This window comes from Hypanus sabinus, chromosome 6 (assembly GCF_030144855.1).
Source record: "Hypanus sabinus isolate sHypSab1 chromosome 6, sHypSab1.hap1, whole genome shotgun sequence".
Classification (NCBI taxonomy): domain Eukaryota; kingdom Metazoa; phylum Chordata; class Chondrichthyes; order Myliobatiformes; family Dasyatidae; genus Hypanus; species Hypanus sabinus.
Window position 1 is genome coordinate 61,693,620 of NC_082711.1, and position 23,351 is coordinate 61,716,970.

Here is a 23,351-nt window from a genome sequence, read left to right on the forward strand (position 1 = left end):
CTGCTGGTACAGTGCTTTGTAAAAATGAGACTACAATTTTCAGGAGCATGGTTTTCATGACACAGTACAAAAAACTAGACTGAACTACGTAATAAAAAAAACACAGAGAAAGCTATACTGGAATACAGACCTACACTGGGCTGCATAAAGTGCACAAAAACAGTGCAAGCATTACAGTAAATAATAAACAGGACAGTAGAGCAAGGTGTCAGTCCAGGCTTCGGGTGTTGAGGAATCTGATAGCTTGGGGGAAGAAACTGTTAAATAGTCTGGTGTTAGAGCTGCCTTGTTGCTTGCTCTGAAGGCGGAGTCGCGGGACCTCAGCAGCGCATGCACCTCCGCGGTCATCCATGGCTTCTGGTTAGCGCGTGTAGTGATGGTCTTGGACAGAGTAACATCATCAATGCACTTGCTGATGTAGCTGGTCACTGATGCTGTGTACTCCTCTAAGTTGGTAGAGTCGCCATCGGTTGCAGCCTCCCTGAACATGTGCCAGTCAGTGTTCTCAAAGCAGTCTTGAAGAGCAGAGATGGCTCCTGCTGGCCAGGTTTTCACCTGCTTCTGAACTGGTCTGGAGTGCCTGGCGAGCGGTCTGTATGCTGGGATTAGCATAACAGAGATGTGGTCTGAGTATCCGAGGTGGGGGCGGGGCTTTGCCCGGTACGTGTCGGGGATGTTTGTGTAAAACAGGTCCAAGGTGTTCTCCCCCCTTGTTGCAAAGCCCATATAGTGATGGAATTTGGGGAGCACTGACTTAAGGTTCGCGTGGTTAAAATCACTGGCGACAATAAACAGACCAGCAGGGTGTGCGTTCTGCATTTTGCTAATAGCCCTGTACAGTTCACAGAGCGCCTCCTTAGCATTAGCGCTGGGGGGAATATAGACACCGAATATAAGGACAGAGGTGAATTCCCGTGGCAAATAAAATGGTCTGCATCGAACTGCCACAAACTCCACTAACGATGAGCAGTGTCTGGAAACCAGCACAGAGTTCTTACACCATTCCGTGTCGATATAAACACACACACCGCCTCCGCGGACCTTACCGGAGAGAGCTGCATCTCTGTCCGAACGAAACAAAGCTAGCCCGTCTAGCTGGATGGCAGCGTCCGAAATCCCATCAGTGAACCATGTCTCTGTGAAGACATACGCAGAGAAAACTCTGTACTCCCGCCGAGTATTACGTTGGAGTCGGATGTAGTCCATTTTATTGTCCAGGGAGCGGACACTGGAGAGCAGAATGGACGGGAGAGCCGGCCGGCTAGGGTTTGCTTTTAGCCTGGCACGGACTCCTGCCTGTTTGCCTCGCTTCTGCTTCCTCGCACATCGCTTTCAACGTCTCCATCTCCGGCTCCCAGCATCAGGCAAGTCTGCGGATTGTAGGCCCGTTCCCCTGAGCAAGCTGACGTCGCGTAATTCAGCCAGCAGATTTTTGTAGAGGTTTGTTTTTGGACGATCTCTGTGTTGTCGTAGTATCTGGTGATGGTAGGTAGCCACTCTGTTATCCACGTGTCCTAATTGAAAATTGTGTATCAAACTTAAAATAGAAAATTAAATTAAAGTAACGCCAGGTCTGAAAGGCCGCTGCTGCCGTGCCGCGCCGCCTCATGGGTAGATGAGTTCAGGTTATCTTTCTCCACTGTCTACTCTGATCAAATCCTTCATCATTTTATATATTTACCATCAATCTTCACTCTCCTTTTTCTTTAAAGAAAGCAGTAGTATTTTCTCTAATCCCAAGATTGTTAAATGTCATTTCAATTACGCAAGTATGAAGGACAATAAGATAAAGAACACAATTATACAAAAAACCCAGTAAATTTAAATACATAAGAAAGCTAATGAACATAAATTGATTGTCTGTCCATAAAGTGGTGCTAGGTACAAGAGTGTCTGTTCATAATGTGACTTTGACAGGAAATAATAACATAGTGGTGGTGATGAACACATTACTTCATTTGGGACCGGACCAGAGGTTCAGCATGATTTGACAATATTGTGTTGCCCTATTAACTGTTGACTCAACCTGTCCCACCTCTTTCAATAACTTGTGCACACTTCTGTAGGCCCCATTGCTCCAGCAACTCTTTTCAAATAGCATGCTTCATTATTTATTACCTATTCTCACTCTTCCTAACAAATTACATCACTTCACATTTGTCTGCTTTAAAACTGGACCATACCTGTACCATTTCTGGAGCCTATTTATTTGCTGTTATAGTTGATTCCTGTCTTCCTGGTAACTCACAAAGCCACCTGCAAACTTGGAAAATGTTACTTGCATCTCCAAGTCTAGATCAGTAATATAGTTAAAAAAGCAACGATGGTCAGAAACTACTACTGTTCTTCTTCCTCTCGTCCAATGCCTGCTTAAAAAGATGCTGGGAGGTTGGATCATTGCTTTTTGTTTCTCGAGGAAATTTTCTATCTTTGAAGAGGTTCAGTAGTTTAGAAACCAAATACATCTTGTGTTTTAATCAATAGCAAGGTATTTTTGTATTGTAATGGGAAATGTTAATCAAATTAGAACAGTCACTAATTTCTGCAGGTTTTACTCTTTATTTGAAGTTTAATGGTATAATTGTTATAAACAGATATCTCATGGCATTCAACAATGTTGCCAAGTCCTTTCATTTGTGCCAGAACAAGATCTAGTTAATATTACAGAAAAATGTGCACTTACATAATGGGTTTATTAATCAAATTTGGTTAGACATTTTTTTTGTATTTTGAAGAAAATTTTAGGATATTTTAGTGGGAAGAAGTGCTTATGAAATCAGCACTGACATGAGCCATTGTTAGGTTTATACACACACAGATGCATTACTGGCAGTGCCACAGTGCTGGGAATTGACACAAGCTTTGGCCCTTGCTGCCTCTGTGCTCTCACAGCCACCATATGGAGAGGCTGACTGTGAGAGCTGGTGATGATAGAGCAGCAGTGAGTGGTGCAGCTGTTTATCACTGAGATGCGGGACTCGAGGTTCAAAGTAAATTTATAATCAAAGTATGTGCACGTTGCCAGATACCACCTTGAAATTCATTTTCTTGCAGGCATTTACTGGAAAAATAAAGAAGTGCAATAGAATCTACAAAAAAACATGCATAAACAAAGACTGACAAACAACCAATGTGCAAAAGAAGACAAATTGTGCAAATAAAACTGAAAACATAAGTTGTGAAGGAATCCTTGAAAGTGAGTCTGCAGGTCTGACGATCAATTGGGAGTGGTTTTAGTTTAGAAGCCTAATGGTTGTCGGATAATAATTATTCATGAACCTGGTGGTCTGGGATTAAAACTTCTGTACCTCCTGCCTGATAGAAATAGTGACAAGAGAGCATGGGTCTGTATGTTGGGGGCCTTTGATGATGGATGCTGCTTTCTTGTGGCAGCACTCCATAGAAATGTACCCCGTGGTGGGGAGTCATTGCCTGTGATGGAATGGGGTTGTATCCACCACTTTCTGCAGTCTTTCCCATTCCTGGGCATTGGTGTTTCCATACCAGGCAGTGACGCAACCAGCTGGGATACTATCGAAGTTTGTCAAAGTTTTTGGTGAAGTGCTGAATCTACACAAACTTCTAAGGCAGCAGAGGCATTGCTGTGTTTTCTTTGTGATGGCATTTACATGCTGGTCCCAGGACAGGGCCTCTGATATGTTAATGTTAAGGAATACGGTCCCTTTCCTCACCCCCCCCAGTCCCCAAATGACGACTGGTTTATGGACCTCTAGCTTCTTTCTCCAGTAGTCGATAATCAGCTCTTTGGTTTTGCTGACTCTGAGTGAGAGCAGTTGTTGTGGCACCACTCAATCAGATTTTCAATCTCCCTCGTCTATACTGATTCACCACCACATTTAATTCAGCCAGCAACAGTGGTATTGTCAGCAAACTTAAAATACGGCATTAGAGCTATACTTTGTCTCACAATATAAATGAGAAAAGCAGGGGGCTAAGCACACAGCGTTGTGGTGACCTGCGCTGATGGTGAGTGTGGAGGAGATGATTTTGCCATTCCTTATTAACCGCCAGTGAGGAAATTTGGGATCCATTCGCACAGGGCAGTATCAATGTCTGGGTCTTGGAGCTTGGTGATGAGTTTGAAGAAACTGTAGTATTGTATGCTGAGCTGTGGTCAATGAAGAGCATCCTGTTGGGTGCATCACCATTGCCAGATGCTCAGAGCAGAGTGAAGGGCCAATGAAATGGCATCTGCTATTCATCTGTTGTGACAATAGGTAAAATGGAGCAGATCCAGATTAGTCTTCAAGCAGGAGTCAGTCTGCTTCGTGACCAACTTCTGAAAGCATTTCATGACAGTGGATGTACGGAATTCCACTGGACAATGATCATTGAGATGGGTTACCACATTCTTCGTTGGCACCGGTGTGACTGAAGCCTGTTTGAAGCAGCTGAAGACATCAGGCTGCTGAAGATGTTCGTAAACTCTCCAGCTAGTTGATTAGCACCAATCCTCAGTACTCAGTTAAGTATGCTGTCTAGGCCACATGCTGTCTGTGAGTTCATCTGCCTGAAGGATAAGTTCACGTCAGCCTCAGACTGAGATCAAAGGGCCACCAGGGGCTGTGGGGCTTTTTGAAGATGCCTCCATTTTCCGTCAGCAATACCTTGCTCTGTATGATATGTACAGCCATCACTGATAATTGGCACATCTGATGCCCATGATGTCAGATTGTCTTGATTCTGTCATCTCTCTTGTCAGCTGTTGGATATTGTGGACACTGCCATATCCCCTTCACTTTATTTGGCTGCACAATTCTCTCTTGCCCAGCCAGAGATTTGACTATGGTGAAAGCTCAATGTTTTGAGCTTAGCACTCAAATAGGGCAGAGGTCCCCAACCACCGGTTCGCGGCCAGATGGTTGGGGACCACTGAAATAGGGAGAAGAGGAGCATCCAACATCTGATGAGAGGTAATGAAAGAGCTTGTAGGATTGAGGTGGTCTGTCAATAAATGGAATTGGTGCTGCCAGTCCTGCTTTACCTGTATTCACTGTGCTAGCCACAGTACTGTCCTATGCCCCATATCTCTGCATTAAGTGGCCAGACTGTTTGCCTCAGCACATCCAACATCACAGGCAGACTCTGCAAAATCGTATCAGTGGTTCAATGCCTTGTGAGTGCTGGCGGAGGGCAGAATTTTGGGCTGGGTTCCTGGCTCCGAAGAGCAGAGACTGCTTGGCTGATTTTAAAGAAGAGTTGGGTGTATTCATATTCAGATTCAGTTTATTGTCATTTAGAAACCACAAATGCAATGCAGTTTAAAAAAATGAGACAACGCTCCCCCAGAATGATATCATAAAAGCATATGACAAAACAGACTACACCAGAAAATCCACGTAACGTTTGGCAATCCCCAATCCAGAGTCTGGAGAGGCTGCTGTATATTAATATCGCGCTACTGTCTAGCACGTTCCCTGGAAAGGATCTCCAAATCCACTAGACAAAACAAGACCAAAAACTAAAGCTACAAGACCTGCACAAAACCACATAGTTACAACATATAGTTACAACAGTGCAAACAATAGCATAATTGATAAAAAAAAAACAGACTATGGGCACAGTAAAAATAGTCCAAGATGTTAAAGGACTGTAAGTTCAAAAGAAATCACCACAGTTTCCACAAGTCCCCAGGGTCCCGACGGACTCACCATCCCACGCCGAGGGCAGAAGGGAATATCCCCGCTATGGACTTCCAAGGTGCCGCCTGACTCAGCCTCGCAGACACAGCACACAATGGAAGCTCAGTCAGAACCAGCCTCGCAGACGCAGCACCCACCGAAAGTGACATGTCTGTCGAAAGGACTCCGAGTCCGTCGAACCTTCGAGCTGACGACCAACCCTTCCGGCACAGCTTCTCCGAGCACCGTCCTCTGCCAAGTGTATTAAGACGGCCCCGCCAATGGCCATTGGCAACGTGACCCGGAGAACTGGGGGCCTGTTCTTCCCAGCAGAGTCCCAGACCTCACAGCAGCAGCAGCAACGAAGAAGGTCTTCCTGGAATTTCCCAATGTTTCTCCGTGCTTCCACGTCCGTTTTCAATCGATTATGATTGCGCACGGCACCCCACTTCACAAATAACAGATACAGCTCCAGAGTGGCTGCTGCAAGCTGTGTCGCGCCGCCATCTTGGAGATGAGAATGCTAGAATAGGAGGAATGAGAGCACTGTGACAAATCAGAAATTCAGGAGAATGCTAAAAAGGGTATCTGTGCATTATGAATCTTGAGTAAATTTGATCAATGATATCTGGGAGTAATACATTTGAAAGAACTGCTTATATTAAGCTATTGGTGTTTCATTTATTGGCTTTCAGTGTGCCCAGTATGAAAATAGTTTCAGTGCCCAGGACCTAGGTGGAGTAAATAAGAACAAGCTATTCATCTTAGCAAACAAGTTAATGATGAGGAAGCATAGACAGGGTAGGAGGTTGAGACAGAAGGTAAGAATTTTACAGCTCATTGTTTGAAAGTGTGATTGAGGTAGTAACCTTCATCACATTTAAAGGTGTCTCGATCAGCATCCATGTTGAAGATAGCTGGATGTAACATTAAATGGCCTCCCCTTGTGTCATAAATATCCGTGATCCTGTCACACCATTTCATTAGTTTCACCATGTGATTTCAGCACAACAGGGCATTACCAAATTAATGCAAAAAAACAAAACACAATCAATTGAAATCCAACACGCAGATGGCTTGTTTTCCTACTTGAAGATATTCATTTTCATTTGAGCTCAAGTGAATTTTCATCTGAGCTCAAATAACCCATTTATTTGTATGTTAGTACTTTTCTCCGGATTTCTTCTTGTCAGTGCACTGTACTTCTACGTATGAAGTAGAGAATCAGTTTTGTCTGTCGAATTACCATGCAGATTTAGTTCTGATCATTCTATTACATTTTCCACACATAGTTTTTACAAATAATGAATAGTTTGTAATTATTCAAGATCTGAATGAACACGGCAATGCCAGTGTTTATTGCCCATCTCTAATTGCCCTTGAAAGGGAGGTGTTGAGGTGCTTATTGAGTTGTTGCAATCAATTATTTTTGTTTCTCTCAGAAGTGTGATAGATCATAATTGGGTCACATGACCATTATGGAAGACAACAGACTCAACTAATTGGCTGGTCAGTTTACTTAAACTGAGTATAGCATTCAGATTTCCTTCCCTAAATGACAATGTTTTTACAAGCATGCAGTAATCTTTGGACCTCTTTTATTTCAAATTTATTTAATTATCCAAATTTAAGTTCTCCAGCTGTTGCAGTGTGAATGGAACGTGTCTCCAGATCATTAACTTAGGCCCCTGGATCACTATTCCAGAAGCATAGCCACTAATTAACTGTGCCTTTGGGTAAAGTGCTTTATATCATTGAAATAATGGACTATGGACCAATTATTTATGGCTTTGAAGAGAAAATAGTCCTAATTAATTTAGATCGAGTATAATGGTATAAAATTTTAAACCTATCTTTCATTTTAATCCCAAGTGTTTGGTGAGTTTAGGCAATTTGAGGGCATTATAAGGAAATATATATCCTGAAGGCTCTGCTGTATTATGTTTAATGTTCAAGATATGTATATTGAGAATCTGGACATGTGATTTTGTCTGTAGAATTATTCATTTTTAACTTGAGTAAGATTAGCGGGGTAAAATATATATCTATTTATTCTAATTCTGTACATGAGGTGAACAGGATCTCAAACTTGTAAAAAGCTTCCTGTTATCTGAGATCTATTAATGATAATTTACTTCTGATCTTTCTGTTTCATATTATTTAATTTTGCGTTCTGTAATTTCTAACCATGCCTTGTAAATAATACGGTTTCAGCTGCACAGTGGTGCCACGAGTGACTGACCAGCAATTACTTCTGTCTTTTCAGATTGGAAATCTTTGTTTCAGGGTGAACTGTCATCTGATGTCTAGCTCAGAACTAATAATATTCAGGCAATTAATTATAGTGACAGCTGGAGGATTCAGAATCCACATAAAACGATCTGGAAGAATACACCACTGTAACTGAGAGGAAAAGGTGTTCTCTTTAGGATACATGACAAGACAATGACATCTTGTGAGCTCAACTGGCTCTCTGTTCTGTTCATATGCATAAAGAAGGATTGTGCCAAAACGGAAGCAATTTAATTGTATATCTGCAGTTTAATTTTTTAAGACAATATTGGCAAAACTCTTGTGATACTGATAGGAAGTGTTGGTCATCTTCCAGTATAAAATGGACTTCATCCTGGAAATCAGGAAAAGAGTATGTTCACGCCACTTTTAGTCTCGTCAATTGGCATTGATGCTTTTTGTCAATATAGTTAAATACTTCAAATAGTTCACCTAATCTTTATAATTAATTAATGGCACCCAAAGTTATTGACTGGTAATCGATTGCTTGGGCAAAGCTACCAATCTGAAAGTTTTCTCTTTGTTTCTTTGCAGCTTCCTTGTTGAAAGGTTTGAAACATGTGAACATAGTCCTGCTTCATGACATCATTCACACAAAGGAAACCTTAACTCTTGTGTTTGAATATGTGGTAAGTGCTTTCCCCTGATTGCTGATGGAATTGCTTGGACTATAATTACAATGTAATTACACTAGTGAATGTTTATACTCTCAATGTAATCAGTCTTTGTCATGCTCCAAGTATGTTTTTCTTGTGTCTACACACATAAGCACAGATTGTATAGTCTGGTTGGTAGAGACTCCCATAGGGCCTGCAAGCTTTGCAGATTTTAAAACATTATTGACTGTTAGATGACAGTCTCAGTCACCACAAATTTCTTTTTTACTCAATTACTTTTAAATATTTTCATTTTTAGTTACACTCTAAATCAGAAAAAGAGTTTTCATTTGGGGAAAACATGTAGCAATGCAATTTAATTTTAATTTTAGGACTGGTTTGTACATTTGTAGGTTTAATTCAAAATGGTTAACGTCAAAACTTGAGCTTCATTAGTTAATGCAATATATTATGCTTTATTTTTCTTGATTAAAATAGTATTTTTTATAGTGCAATTAACAGTTCTAGTATTTTCTTTTGAATTTCTAATTAGAATTCAGTAATTCTAAGTCAGGAAATAATTACTGCTGAGATTCTTAAATTATATCATGATCATTTGGACTTAAACAAAACTGACAAAAAATAGTTCTACTGTTGCATAAGTTTCTGTAGTTGGTGTTATTGCCACAAGTTAGACAAGACCGTAAGAGACGGGAGCAGAGTAGGCCAACTAACCCTTCATGACTGCTCCACCATTCAGTAAAATTGCGACTGATTCAGTGCTGGCCTCAAAATCTCTTGCCTCATCTCCTCAGCTCCCCTGTAGTTCAGCTAGCTGTCAGCACTTATCCACAAATACTCACAATGATAACACTGATGCCATTCATAGCTGCAAGGCCAAGAAAAAAAAAAATCCTGATTTCCTGACGTGCTTGAATTTATGGAGTCTCTATCAGGCACGTAGGCAAGGATTTCTATACTAATTTAGGAAAAAGCATATTTCTTTGTCCAGAAATCAGTTGAGTTTGGAGAGGGATGGGGAAATCAAGTTGCTCTTTGAAACAAAATCGGTTAGGTATTGGATGATGTAACTTAAGACAATTGTACTAATGAATGTCTCTGAAGTGTGATGCCAGTTTTTTTCTGCAGGCAAGTGTTCTTGGCAATATTTTTCAGTGGTTAGGAACTAAATATAGATTTTTATATCCTTTTTCTGCTGTATTAATGGTTATGTCTGAATTTGCACCAATGCTTAAATTTGCATGGAATATTCCTGAAGAGCATTATAGCTCTGGGGCAAAAATATATAGTAAAAAGATGGTCTTAGTTTCTTTGAATGATTTATACTCCCCTTAGTTCTTAAACAAAGATTTCCACAGTTTTGCATCGAGCTCAGTATGGGCTCGCCAGTCATGTTCCCAAGACCAGTGGGGTGATGTAAAAAGCTTTCCGTCTCATGTTTCATGTCAGCTTTTTGGATTAATGCAGCCACTGTACTATTATTTTAAGAACAAAATGTGATGTTTCCTTCAGGCAATGCTCTGTCATGTGGCAAATAACAACTGATTATTAACATGAAAAGTGGCTGACCCATTCATTTGCTGTTTTCTTGACTTGAAAGCATGATTTATTTCTATGTTATCTTTTTGTTTGCTTTAATAATGCTGCTTCATTCTGGTAATATATACTGCTGAGAACATAGTGACATCTGTTAGAGGCTTTTTACCTTCTGATTAAAAATAGATATGCATGAGCTACCCAGTCATTTTCTTGTCAAACCCTGATAGTAACAGCATCTGCATGTATAAAAAGCTAAAGCTCTTAAAAGGAGTGTTACCAAACAAATTTTGACACTGAGCCAGATATTAGGATAATCTTGAAGAGAGGTTTCAGGGAGTATCTTCAAAAGAAGTAAATGAGTCTGATGGCATAGTTTTGAGAACTCTGAGCCTTGCTTAAAGGCTTGTCAGCCATTGTAGGAGTGATTAGAAGAGTAAATCATGGCCATGCTTAAAGATGAGGAAAAGAGATTTGAGCCACTGTCAGGCTAGGAACTAATGTAACACTTTTGAAGAGGTAATGGGTTAATTGGGTGTTGCATCTTCCCTGCAAAGTTTGTGATCAGCCAAGCAGCTCCCTAGTCTAGTCACACACACAAAATGTTGGTGGAACGCAGCAGGCCAGGCAGCATCTATAGGAAGAAGCAATGTCGACGTTTTGGGCTGAGACCCTTCATCAAAACTGCTCCCTAGTCAAGCTGATTTTGCTTGTTAAGTATGAATTTGTGGGTTTGTAAATTAAATGTTACCAAACATGAATAAGAGATAAAATTATCCCATTGCCAGTATTATGTTTAAATAAAACTGTCAATTTATATTAGTTCAAATTCTGTCATTGGAAATCAGTAGGGATCAGTGTGATATGAATTTTTCCTTTTTAATCCAATGCCCTTTAAACTAGTTGTGGTTTTATTTGATTACAATGAGTTGCTGCTGCTGCTTGCTGCCATCAGTGACTTTCAGTAAAATTTTGTACTGGTTTCATCACTGTGGATTTTCTGGGGAAATGTTCTCTGGGTCATATTACTTGGGTACGTAAGAATACATCATTTTTCCTTGGTGCACTCTTTTAGGGTGCTGTTTGTCTTCCATCTGTTCTTTTTTAATCTATCATTTTCATTTCTACTGCTTATCCCTTTTAAGACCTCATCAATTTCTTGCTTTTGCGGTCCTGATTTAGGATTTGTTATCAGAACAAATTATTCTTCTTTTCGTATCCTATCTTACCTTTTGAGTGTTTTGTGTCTTTTTTTAAGTCATCAAGATGGTCCTGTCAATAAATATTGATTTGTTGGAGTACTTTGTGAGAGAGAGAGAGAGAGAGAGAGAGCCGTCCCATTTACCATTCAGCTGTACACAAGGGGCCACTTACATGGTCAAAATAAACCAGTGACCTTCACATCCTAGGGATATGGGTGGAAACTGGAACACAAAGTACTTTCATAAGGTGAGAGGGGAAAGACTTTGAGAGGAATTGAGGGACAACTTTTTCCACACAGACAGTGGTGGTTATGTGGAACAGAGTGTCAAAGGAAGTGGCAGATGCCAGGCTTAATTTTAAAAGCTACTTGGACATGAATGTTTAAAAATATTTGGGCAGATATATGGTTGAGAGGGATGTGGGCCAAATGCAGGGAATTGGGATTGGCTCAAGTAGGCAACTTGTTCGGTATGGATCAGTTGGGCTGAAGGGCCTATTTCTGATCTGTGTAACGCTGACTCACCAGAGGATTTGCAGTCATATGAATAAAATATAAACTTCACTCAGACAACATCAAAGGCCATGATCAAATCCTGGAACTCTGAGGAAATAGCTCTACCAGTCACACCCATTTTTGGGCAAAGCCTTACCATATTTAAACAATAAGGTATGAGGGGCTTGTTCTGAGAAAGGTTTCAGGTGGTATAAAAGCTTCTTTTCAATTGTATTTTGAAACTTACTATGCCTGGGAGATAACCGTCTAATGCAATGGGTCCTTAAATCTTACTTTGGTAGTCTCCACAAACATTATTGCAAACCAAAGACCACCAGCTACACACCACTCCCTACTGAGAGGCAACAGGCTTAAAACAACAATTAATCTTTGCAGCCATGACTGCAGAATTGCAGTGTTTTCCTTTAGTGCAAAAGAAAAGACCTGTCAAACATCTTCACTTGCATTAATTTGCTTATACCCAGGCTTTGCCACAGTGGTCTCATTCAGGAATCTTCTCAACGATGTTACTGTGGTTAATACTTCTCAAGGATGTGTGCTGGATTTAAATTAAATTCAATGTTCATTGAGATCACTATCAGGCTCTCTTAGTCTTCATTATGCACGACTATGACAACTGCATGAACCTCTTGTGATCCGTAACTCAGTTTGTTGACAGTTTTTACATCATAATTCTTTCTGCATTAAGATTTTCAGAGCATTGACTACTGGTCTTGGTTGGTACTTTATTGAGGTTCTACATCATGCCATATGTGAATTAGGGCCACTAAAATGGTGGGTGTAGATGTTGGAGAGAAGCCTGCTGTCTTGCAGCTAAGAGTTAGCTAGGTGCTACTGACTTCTTCCTGCGCTGACAAGAATTTCAGAACAAACACTGATTGAGCCACCACAATTGATTGAAATCTTTGAAATTGCTGAAAAATGTCAGGTTTCCTGTAATGAGCAGAAAATATTTTGATGGGTTGTAAATATTATGCTCTCTTGACTGAATCAGTTGAAGTTTGAAAGCTGATTGAATTAATGCAATACAAATATTTTGTCATTCAGTTAATAATTTTAATAATTTGATGCATCCATTGCTTCAGGCAGTTTGTCTTTGTTTTCTGTGTACTTTTGTGGTTGAAATTGTTAATGTGGTTGTCAAGGTACAAAAAATGCAATAAATTCCCATTGTCCTCAACTGTCAGCTCCAAGTTCAGTCTAAACACAGAACCTTCTAACCTCACTTCATCCAGTTTCATTCTCTTCTGAATAACTGGAAATGTGAAAGCTGCCTGGCCGTGATCCAAATACAGAACAAAGGCTATTGGCCTTATACTGATATGTACCCTTGTCTAGTCTGCACAAAACCAATGCAAGACTTTTATTTTCATACAACAGCTTATTTTGCAGACGTTTTGAAGGACAATTCAGTAGCTCCAAACAGATCGTTCCATTCCTTTTGTAATGTTGGAAAAGCACAAAGCCCAAAGAAAAAGATAGGTTGCATGCCTTCAAATTTAATGCCTGTTAGCACTAAATTCTGGGTAATTTTGAGGAGTTGTTTGACAACTTTAAGCAGGTGAAAGGAGCTGTCAGAGTTCTTTTCACATGGGACCATTACAACTGTCAGTAAGAATGCATTTATAATTTTCTGATGCAACGGATGCCTCAAAGGGCTTAAAAGTACTTCTGTTTCTCCTCAATGTACCTTCTGTGTATCTAAATTAAACAAATGTTTTTTTTTACATTTGGTTTATTATACTGTTGCATCAAAGGCAAGGAAGCTGCAAAAGGAGAAGCACTTCAAAGGAAACTGGCACTAAAATTTAAATTAAAATACAGCCTAAATTAGATTGTCTTTTTCCTAGTTAACTAAGTCTGTTTTACTTCATATGGTTTCTTTAAACAATGCAAAACCTTCAATAAGGAGATTTGCACAGAACTGTTTATGCATTCAATTATGCGTCATGAGTTCCTCTCTTTGTTTGCTGATCATCAATCCTTCAGCAAATATTAGTGGAAAATCAGGGTGTTATAGCAATGGACATTTCGCTGGATTCCCAGCTCCCTGTTCTGAGGAGCTGCCTGGCTGCAAGTTGAAAGGCATATGTTCACGTTAAGGGATAAAAGAATCTGAGGCCTTCCAAGCTTCTACACAGCACTGCTTGAGGTGAGGTCTAGCTGTGTCTTACAAGGACTCTTCCTGTGTATAGAGGATTAGCTACACTGGCCCTCTGTTCTGACCTCAGACTATCATGAAACCATGGGCAGTGAGTCCAAGCAGTGGTCTGATTCTGTTCAGTTTGTTTTGTCCACACAGTCACTCGACATCTGCAGCTTGACCTACTGTCTATCTAGACTCCAGTTTTCTTGTTTTGGGCATCATTCTGTTTCATGCCTGTACTGAAAGCTTGACATGATGCTATTGTGTCAGCGAGTACTCAGTAAGCACACTCCTTACACATGCATGTTCACTCACACACACCAACAGCTCAACTGCCTTGCCATCATGCTGTCATTGTGGTGAGTGTGCACACTTCATTGTCTTCCCCGGCATGTTAACCCACTGTTTTCCCTCCACATTCAGAGTCAGACCCCAGAATTTAGTTTGTGAATGTGCGATTGTGCTGAGCATTCTGCTATTTCGGTGCTGAGCCCTGAACCGATCTGATGCGCTCGAGCTGACTGTATGGCACCTTTCCCACCAGACATGGCGAAATATTCCATTTCTTTAATAATGGGGGTGTGTAAATGTGTATATGTTGTTCGTATACTTTATTCAAAGTAGATACTTGTGTTTATTTTGCAATATGACTGTATTGCACCCCTCAGTACACTGTGAGGTGCAGTAATCTAATTCATGTGTAGTCTTAAGTTAATTTGTTGCTAATTAAAGCTGGTATATCCTGGTGCTTTAAGAAAAGGAAGCATTCACCCTGTGTGTGTGTGTGTGAGAGAGAAAGATACACATACACACACGTGTGCCAGGAGTTCACACTGGACAAGAATAACTTTGGAAATATTATTATGATTTCCTGTAGATATCATGTTGTAATTATTGGCATTTTTCTTTTCACTATTTCCACTAATTCTTGTAGGTTTTATTTTTTGATACATCTAATTAACACCTTTGCACTGAAGTGTTAAGCGACACCAGCCATTTTTTTCTTTGGTCATAACCAACAGATCGAACAGCTATTTTTCACGCCAGTGTATACAGAGAAGCTGAACACACTGTGGCCTGGGAAACTTCATGTTCAATGGACTGCTTCTATTCTTGTGGTCTGAAATTCAGCCAAACATTATTTTTTGTGTGGCTAAGTGCAAATGAAAGTATATTGAAACTTTGAACTGAAGTTATGAAATCAATTTTCAATTTGCAACGTGTGTGTTTGAGATTCATGTTTGGTATAGCTTTTGAATGATGCATAGAGTCTGCTGTTCAGTCTGTGTGTGATAACTGCAGAACATGTTAAGTTTTAATTATTCATTCTTTTCATTTTTGGTTCTATATTGATTTGCTTTTGTAAAAGGATTTTGTGTGTGCAATGTTAAAGTCTAGGCATACGAGCTTATCTTATGGCTGAATGACAGGCCACTGACTGTCTGGTGTTAACAAAGAAGAGAGACCTCTCTAATGTGATACTAGTGTTAGTTCCGATGCAATTTTAGTCATGTATGAATTAGTCCCTCAGGAGAAATTTTTGATGGGAAAAGGATTTGGATTCAGATTAATATTTTAATCATTGTTTTTCAAAGCTTCATATCCAAGATCCAGCTATTTAAATTGAATGGAATATTATGGGGATAGTAATAAATTTCTGAAGTAACTGAAGATAACAATCACCCGTTTTGTTGCTAAAAGCCTTATAAAATCACAGCTGCCGCAGTGAACCTTTCAGAGTAGTCTGTTTGGAAAGGAGGGAACAAGAGTATAACAGTGACTAGAACTGATGGGGCATGGATGATCTGTGCATTTTAAAGGAAGAAAATCTAAATCAGGAGGAAAAAACTGCAACGTTTTCTGTTCTCATTGAGACTGTTGCTAGCTGGCAGCTCCGTGATCTCATTGCCAGGAGCCAAATAGCACAGCTTGGTATTTTTTTGGAAAAGCATTTCACATTAAAGGTTTTCAAGATGGAAATGATGTTGGAAGGTTCTGTAGCCCATTGGGAAGCTTCAGGCTGTTCACCCTTTTGAGCCTTATAAATGGTAGTTAAACAGATCTATGGATGACTGGATTCAAAGTACAGCGGATTCCAGTTAATTGGGACATATCAGGACCATTACGTTTTGGCCTAATTAAGTGGCTGTCCGAATTAGATGAAGTTTCATAGAAATAGCTAAAAAGGTATATTAAAAAAGAGAGACAAACTACTGTGTTAACTGAGTAACAATGTGAATTTAAATAAACTGTTCGGCAAGTCTCCTGCCCCAATTAAGAGACATCGTTTCCTAAAAAAAAATGAAGGAAATTCTGACTATTTTCTCAATATAGAAATTATTTGGCCAGAATAAGCAGCTGTCCTGATTAACTGATGGCCCAATTAACTGGAGGCCACTGTATTTTGCTGAGCCATAGGTGTGGAATTTTGAATGTTTCTGATGTGAAAACAGCATTTAATGTATACATTCCTTGATCTTGTGATTGTAGAACTACTTATTTTTCGAGACAAAGTATCAATTAAAGCAGGTCAGTAAAGTAACCCAGAGGATATCTTCTTGAGTGAGAGTCAAGCTGGAGCACAATAGTTAGCCGAATTCTAAAGTGATTCCTAAGGTCATGTACGTCCTTCTGTGAAGGAATTAATTTTTCTAAGATTCCATAGCCTCATTGATTTGCCATTGCAAAACACTTTATATGTGTGGTGGAAAGTGTGCTGACTGGCTGCATTATGGTATGGGAACACCAGTGCCTTTGAGCAGAAAATCTTACACAAGGTAGTGGATTCAGCCTGGTACATCACAGGTAAAACCTTCCCAATCATTGAGCACATTGATAGGAAACGTTGCTGTAGAAAAGCATCATCATCATCATCAAAGTTCCTCACCTTCCTGGCCATGCTCCTTTCTCGCTGTTGCCATTCGGTAGAGGGTACAAGTACCTCAGCACTTGCCCCACCAGGTTCAAGAACAGTTACTACCCCTCAACCATCATGCTCTTGAACAAAAGGGGATAACTACACTCATTCAAGGACTCCTTTATCTTTATCTTTATCTTCATCGTTATTAATTGCAGTTTATTATCTGCATTTGCTCAGTTTGTTCACAGTTTACAGATCCTGCTCACAGTTACCGTTCTATAAATTTGCTAAGAATGCCCGCAGAAACTGACTGTCAGGATTGTATGTGGTGCCATGTATGTAGTCTGATAATAAATTTTACTTTGAACTTTGAATTTGCCTGCGTAGTTAGTATCCCAGTGTTTTCACACTCTATTTGAATACTGTTCAATTATGCCAGCGTAGTTTTGTGACATTTCTTCTCACCTCAGGTTTTAATGGCCAGCACTTTGTTTTCAGACTGGAGTTTGTGCTGTCTCCCTGTGACCACGTGTTTCCTCCCACATCCTAAAAATGTGCAGGTTGGTAGGTTAATTGGCCACTATAAGATTGCCCCTAACGTGTAGGTGAGGGGTGGAATCTAATGGGAGCTGATGGTCAGCTGTGGAAAGTAGACAGTGGGATTAGTGTAAAATTGGTGGCTGATGATCAGTACGGATTCAGGCTTGAAGGGATGTTTCTATTCTATATTAACAGCATCCTAGGGATTTATTATCCCATTCATTTTCCAAAAATATTTTTACTAATACCATTTTCTTTCAGCTCCTCATTCTTTGTGGATTGTGACATGGCAAAAAAAAAACAAACTCTCCTTGTTTGATAATGAAATTATTTCTCTCAGGTTATTTCAATATTAAAGAATGTGAGGAATACCTCTCTAGAGGTGCGAGAATGCTGTAGACACTGAAATATGAGTAAAGAAAATTAAATTCGTTCAAAATAAAATTGAACAAAATGCAAAAATATTTCACTACTTCAAAAATGAATATTTGTTAGCATGATAGATCTTGATCTTTTCAATACAATACCTTAATGATTAAAATTATGATCAATTTAATTGGAGAGTAGCCAGCATGACATGTGAAAGAACATCTGTAAAGATATTACTAATTTCAAAAGGCTGAAGAGCTGTAAAGTTAATTGGGACAAGAGGGAGAAAGGTCTAATGAGGTTGAACATCTGTTATACCCTTTATTAATTATACATTGATAGTATTGTCACCATGGCCTTGCACAGTAAACACAGGTGCTTAATAGTTCATGTAATAACAATATAATAACTGTGTACAGTGTATTCATAATGTCATCTGCTCTGTTCATAGAGCAAAGCAAGCCAAAATGTACTGCAGCACGGGCAAAATGGTCAATTGGTCAGTAGCCATAATTATTCATACTAGAATCAAACACCATCTCGGAAGCACATGGTGTACAGATCTAGGGAATTACAGGAATAAAAAAAATAGCTGCAGTTAAGAAATATGACATTCTGCTTTCCATTAATGACCTACCTAGTAGACCTACTTTTCATTGAAGGTTTTAGGAACATAGGAAATGTATTGGACAGATTCTGGTCTTCTTATGTGCTGCAGAAGAATCCATTGTTGATAATGTTAGAGCTAGCTTTACCCTCACTGGTAGGAAGCAGGGAAGTATTAATTCAGAAAAGTCAGTGCTCGCTTATTCAGAATTAATCTCGAAATCAATCTACATGACTGTGAGAGTCAATTCCTTACTGACCCATGGAAAAGCCATTAAATGGAGGTTACAGTAAGTCAGGCAGAGCCCTTTTGTGATGTGAGCATATCAGGCTACTAGAAGGTTTGTGCTTCTAGAAGTAGGAAGTGGACCAGCCCACCAATATGTAATTACTTCTTTCAGGGAGTTCTTTGTGAGTACAGTTCACTGAGAAAGGCTGATTTATGTCAAACAAGGTGTTAGTGGACTGTTGTGCACTAAATTTTGCTACCTTTGCTGTTTTGCATGGATTTAGCAGATTACCTGAGTGGAAGGACATTCATTATCATTGCATTTTGCCTGCATAGAGAGTTCAAAGTAAATTCATTATCAAAGCACATATATGTCACCATGTACCACCCTGAGATTAATTTTCTTGCTGGCATTCACAAGTGAACAAAGTAATATAATGCAATCAATGAAAAACTACACACAAACACTAACAAGTAACCAATGTGCAAAAGACAATCTGCAAATAGAAGAAAAATGTAATAATAAATAAATATGTAAATAAATAATATTGAGAACATGTGTAGAGTTCTTCAAAGTGAGTCCAGTAGTGCTCAATGAGTGATGAATGAGTGATGTGATCCATACTGGTTCAGGAGCCTGATGGTTGAAGGGTAATAACTGTTCCTGAATCTGGTGTTGTGGGACCTAAGGCTCATGTACTTCCTTCCCAATGCACCAGTGACAAGAGAGCATGGCCTGGATGGTGGGGGTCCTTGATGGAGGGTGCTGCTTTTTTTGTGGCAGTGCTTCTTGTAGATGTGCTCAGTGGTGGGGAGGAATATTCCTGTGATAGATGGGCCTGTATCAATCATTTCGTGTCAGATATTCTGTTCTTGGGCATTGGTGTTTCCATAGCAGTGCATGATGCAACCAGTCAGGGTGCTCTCTATTGTGCATGTATAACAGTTGGTCAAAATTTTAGATGACATGCCAAATATGTGCTAACATCTAAGAAAATAGAGGTGCTACTGTGCCTATTTTGAAATTGCATTTGTATAATGGTCCCAGAACAGATCCTCTGATATGATAACACCAAGGATTTTAAAATTATTGACCTTCTCTGCCTCCGATTCCCTACTGACTCATGGACCCCCAGTTTCTTCCTCCGGCAGTCAGAACTCAGCTCTTTGGTTTTGTTGACATTAGGTGAGAGGTTGTAGTAGCACCATTCAACCAGATTTTCAATCTCCCTCTTACATGCTGAATTGTCACAACTTTGATTCAGCCAACAACAGAAATACCTGTCTTCCCATTCCAACACCTTGTAAAATAATTTTGTGATTTTTTTTCTACCATCGAAGTCCAAATTATTTTATCAGTCTCGTGGGCAAACCTTACATAAATCAGAAATTCACCTGCTGATTTGAGGCATTTTTTTGTTCTGTCCCTGTTTTATGTTCTGTTCAATTTAAAATAATTTTACAGATTTTCATCTTCCTTTAATATATACTGTATAAGAATGCTTCAGGTATCTATTTAACAGCTTAAAATCACAGCATTTTATCCTTTACATCAGCTGAAATGGGATCTTAGCACTAGCATCATTTTCTCCTCATCCTTTTCAGTCTTAGTAGGAACCAATCTCTCCCTGATTCCACCCCTTTCTCCCAGGCACTTTCGTCTGCAGATGAAGGAAGTCCAACACTTGCCCCTGTACCTCCCCTGGTACCACCATCCAGTGACCTAGAACAACCTTTCCAGGCATGACAAAGATTCATCTGTGCCTCCTCGAACCTCTTCTGCCACACTTGGTGCTTCCAGTGTGGCCTCTTTGACATCGTTGAGACCAAGCATAGACTAAGTGACTGATCTACAGAGCACCTACAGTCTGTACACTGTGGTTAGCCTGAGCTCTGCGATGCACATCCTTTCAGCTCTCCTTCCCATTCTTATAGTGACCTCTCGATCCTCAGCATTCTCTTATCATGAAGCTGAAGCCCAGCTTAAACTAGGGAATGAATAATTGTGTTCCACTGAACTAATGGTATAAAGATTGACTTTTCCAATTTAGCTCCTGTATTTTCTTCGCTCCCAAGCCCCCTACCCCCACTGCCTGTCTGTCTCTCCCCCGATCCATCCCTGATCCATTTTTGTCCCCTTTGCAATACTGCTGTTCCCTTCTGACCCCAACATGCACTTGCATGCCCTCCCCATCCTGTTTCTATTCACCTTTTACCATGCATTTTGTCCACTGGATTTCTCTGTCGCTCTACCAGATTCCATCTGCCTTTTTATCCCTCCCTTGATGGATTCCTAGTTTCACCTTCCTTACTTATTAGATTCTAGTACTACTAACCTTTATGTTCTTGCTTATCAGCCTCCTAGATATCTCCACCTTCACCCTCATCTTCTCCCATCTATCTTGATCTACCCTTTGTTCTTTTATCTGTCTTCACTTATCATCCACCTGTCTCTGTCCCCCAGTGTTACCCCACACCCTCCACTATCTGGCTTAATCTTTCAGCTATCCCCTTTCACCAATCACCTTACCAGCCCCTGTCTCAGCAGTACCCTCTCCTCTCTATACTGGCTATCTTCCCTCCCCGCTGTCAGGCCCAAAGCAGAGTTTCAATCTGAAGTGTCAGCAGTACCTTTCCCCAACACAGATGCCGTTCAACCTGTGCAGAGTTCCTAAACCAGATTAAAACCATTTTCTGTGCTTTCTCCAGGCCCCGATCTGTACTGGGGATCTCTATATTCCCAATGAGTGAATGTTGCTTTTTTTGTTCTGGGTGAAAAATTCAACATGTCCTTGGAATATTTCCTGAAAAGTACTAGTCAGGATAATTTAGGACAGATTATCAATATTGTATGGCATAGTGGTGTGATTAATTGATTTTCTTTAAAAGGCACATATACACTAAAAAAATGATATGATTATGATTATGAATGAAATGTACCTTTTCCATTTATCAAAATCTTGATATATTTCTGTGTTTTTTAAAGAGTAATAGACTATCTTTTGCTTTTCATTAATATAGCAGTTAGCAATTTAGCAAACAAATTACATATAATGAGCTCTTTTATATTAACTTCTGACATGTAATTATGGAAGTAATAGACTTCACTAATTGGAGTATTAAGGCCTTTTAATAAGTTTGTTGTGCTTCACAATGTCATGCATGTGAATTTGTTAGGTTTAAATGTATTTGCTCTATGATGGTAGACTTGCATTGTTCATGTTACACGATGAATTGTAACAATTATGTGTGTATGTGAGGGGATGGTGTGGGAGCATGTGGTTAAATTTATTTTTGTTTGGATTAAGATCTTAGTTTAGCGCTTGGCATGGACTAGAAGGGCCGAGATGCCCTGTTTCCGTGCTGTAATTGTTACAAATCTGAAATCTGAATTACCTTATTTGTGAAAAGTTTACGGTCTGTATTTGATCTGAAAATACATAACTTACAAACAAAATTCAACAAGAACAGCAGATAGTTGACACCCACAATGAAAGCTGAAAGTGTAAACATTCTGCAGGACATTCAGCATTTATGAAAACAAAGATGATGTTTCAGGTCAAAGACTCTTTGTTGGAACTGGAAAGTTGACAAAAGGAGCTTGTTTAAAGTTGAAGAGAAGTTGGAGAGAGATGGGTAGGACAAAGGGAATATCTTTGGTCACACAAGGATGGGGTTGCTGCATTAATTGTTGTTTAAGTAGCTGTCTGGTTGGTAGATTAATAAGAGCAGGATGAGAAAGAGCAAACTCACAATTTGTTAAAGGTGTGAAATGGACATCAGAGTGGTTACTAAATCCTAAAACCAAAAGGATACTGGAAATACCTAGCAGATTGAGCAGTGTCCATTGAGTTAATATTGTTGAATAACCATAGAGCAGAACTGACCAGCTCTGATAAAAACAACAAAAAAATGTCTGGAATTGCTGAATTTGACTTTGAGTTTCAAATGGATACAGAAACCCATTTCCCCAGAGCAAAGTGTCTGTTAATGAGCATTAAATTGTATATACAGTATTTCTATAATTTTCCAAATGCGTAGACAAGAATTAGTGTTGCATTAAGAGTACTCGTGAGCAGAAAAAAAGAGATTATATTTTATAAGTATGTACAATGGTCACCCATGAGTAGTATTGGTAGAATCTGGTGTAAAGTGATTGGGAAGTGGGGAAGATAGTTTACAGAGAAAATTAGTAGGGAAAGGAATTATTTTCCTTCAGAAAGGGAATTCTGCAGCCACTTCTGATACATACATGTACAAACACAGTTGGTGATGCCCTGCTCCCCATAGCATGTGCTGCTCCAGTGTCAGTGAATGAACAAGAAGTAGCAAGAACTTCTTATCTGTGCAAACTAATCTGACAGACATAAATATGGATATGTTGTACCTTACAGAGTGAGCCAAGACTGGGAATTTTAAGTAACCATACTCCATAACATCATTTTTAAAGTTAAAAAGAATTGTCAGTAGCTCAGCTTTTGACAGTAGATCAGTTTTGACGTAAATGTCAGAGCCAAACACTAGTTTTTTTTAGGTATATATAAAATTATTAAATTTTTTATACAAAGCTTTTTAACTTGCTGGTTTGGTGCACATAAAAATTCTTCAATGTGGCTAGATCCTGGAACCACCTTTGACTTAAACATGAAAGGAATTGGCAATGAGAAGGCTGAATGTCAAATGATGTAGATCAGTTATTTTCAAGATGAAACTGGATTGCAAAAGCCAGGTCAAAGGTCATTATATTGTTGAGAGATTTTTCCCAGTGATAAAAATGTGTGCAACTATTGCAAGTGG

At 39.5% G+C, this 23,351-nt stretch overlaps 1 protein-coding gene across 4 annotated transcripts in view; it reads left to right on the forward strand.

Moving 5' to 3' along the window:
* cdk14 (cyclin dependent kinase 14) overlaps positions 1 to 23,351 on the forward strand; it is a 599,160-nt gene that overhangs the window by 226,656 nt on the left and 349,153 nt on the right. For all 4 annotated transcript variants that reach the window (XM_059972264.1, XM_059972266.1, XM_059972267.1 and 1 more), the window contains one exon: positions 8,469 to 8,563. In XM_059972264.1, the coding sequence (XP_059828247.1) occupies positions 8,469 to 8,563 (95 nt within the window). The remainder of the gene's footprint in view (positions 1 to 8,468; positions 8,564 to 23,351) is intronic.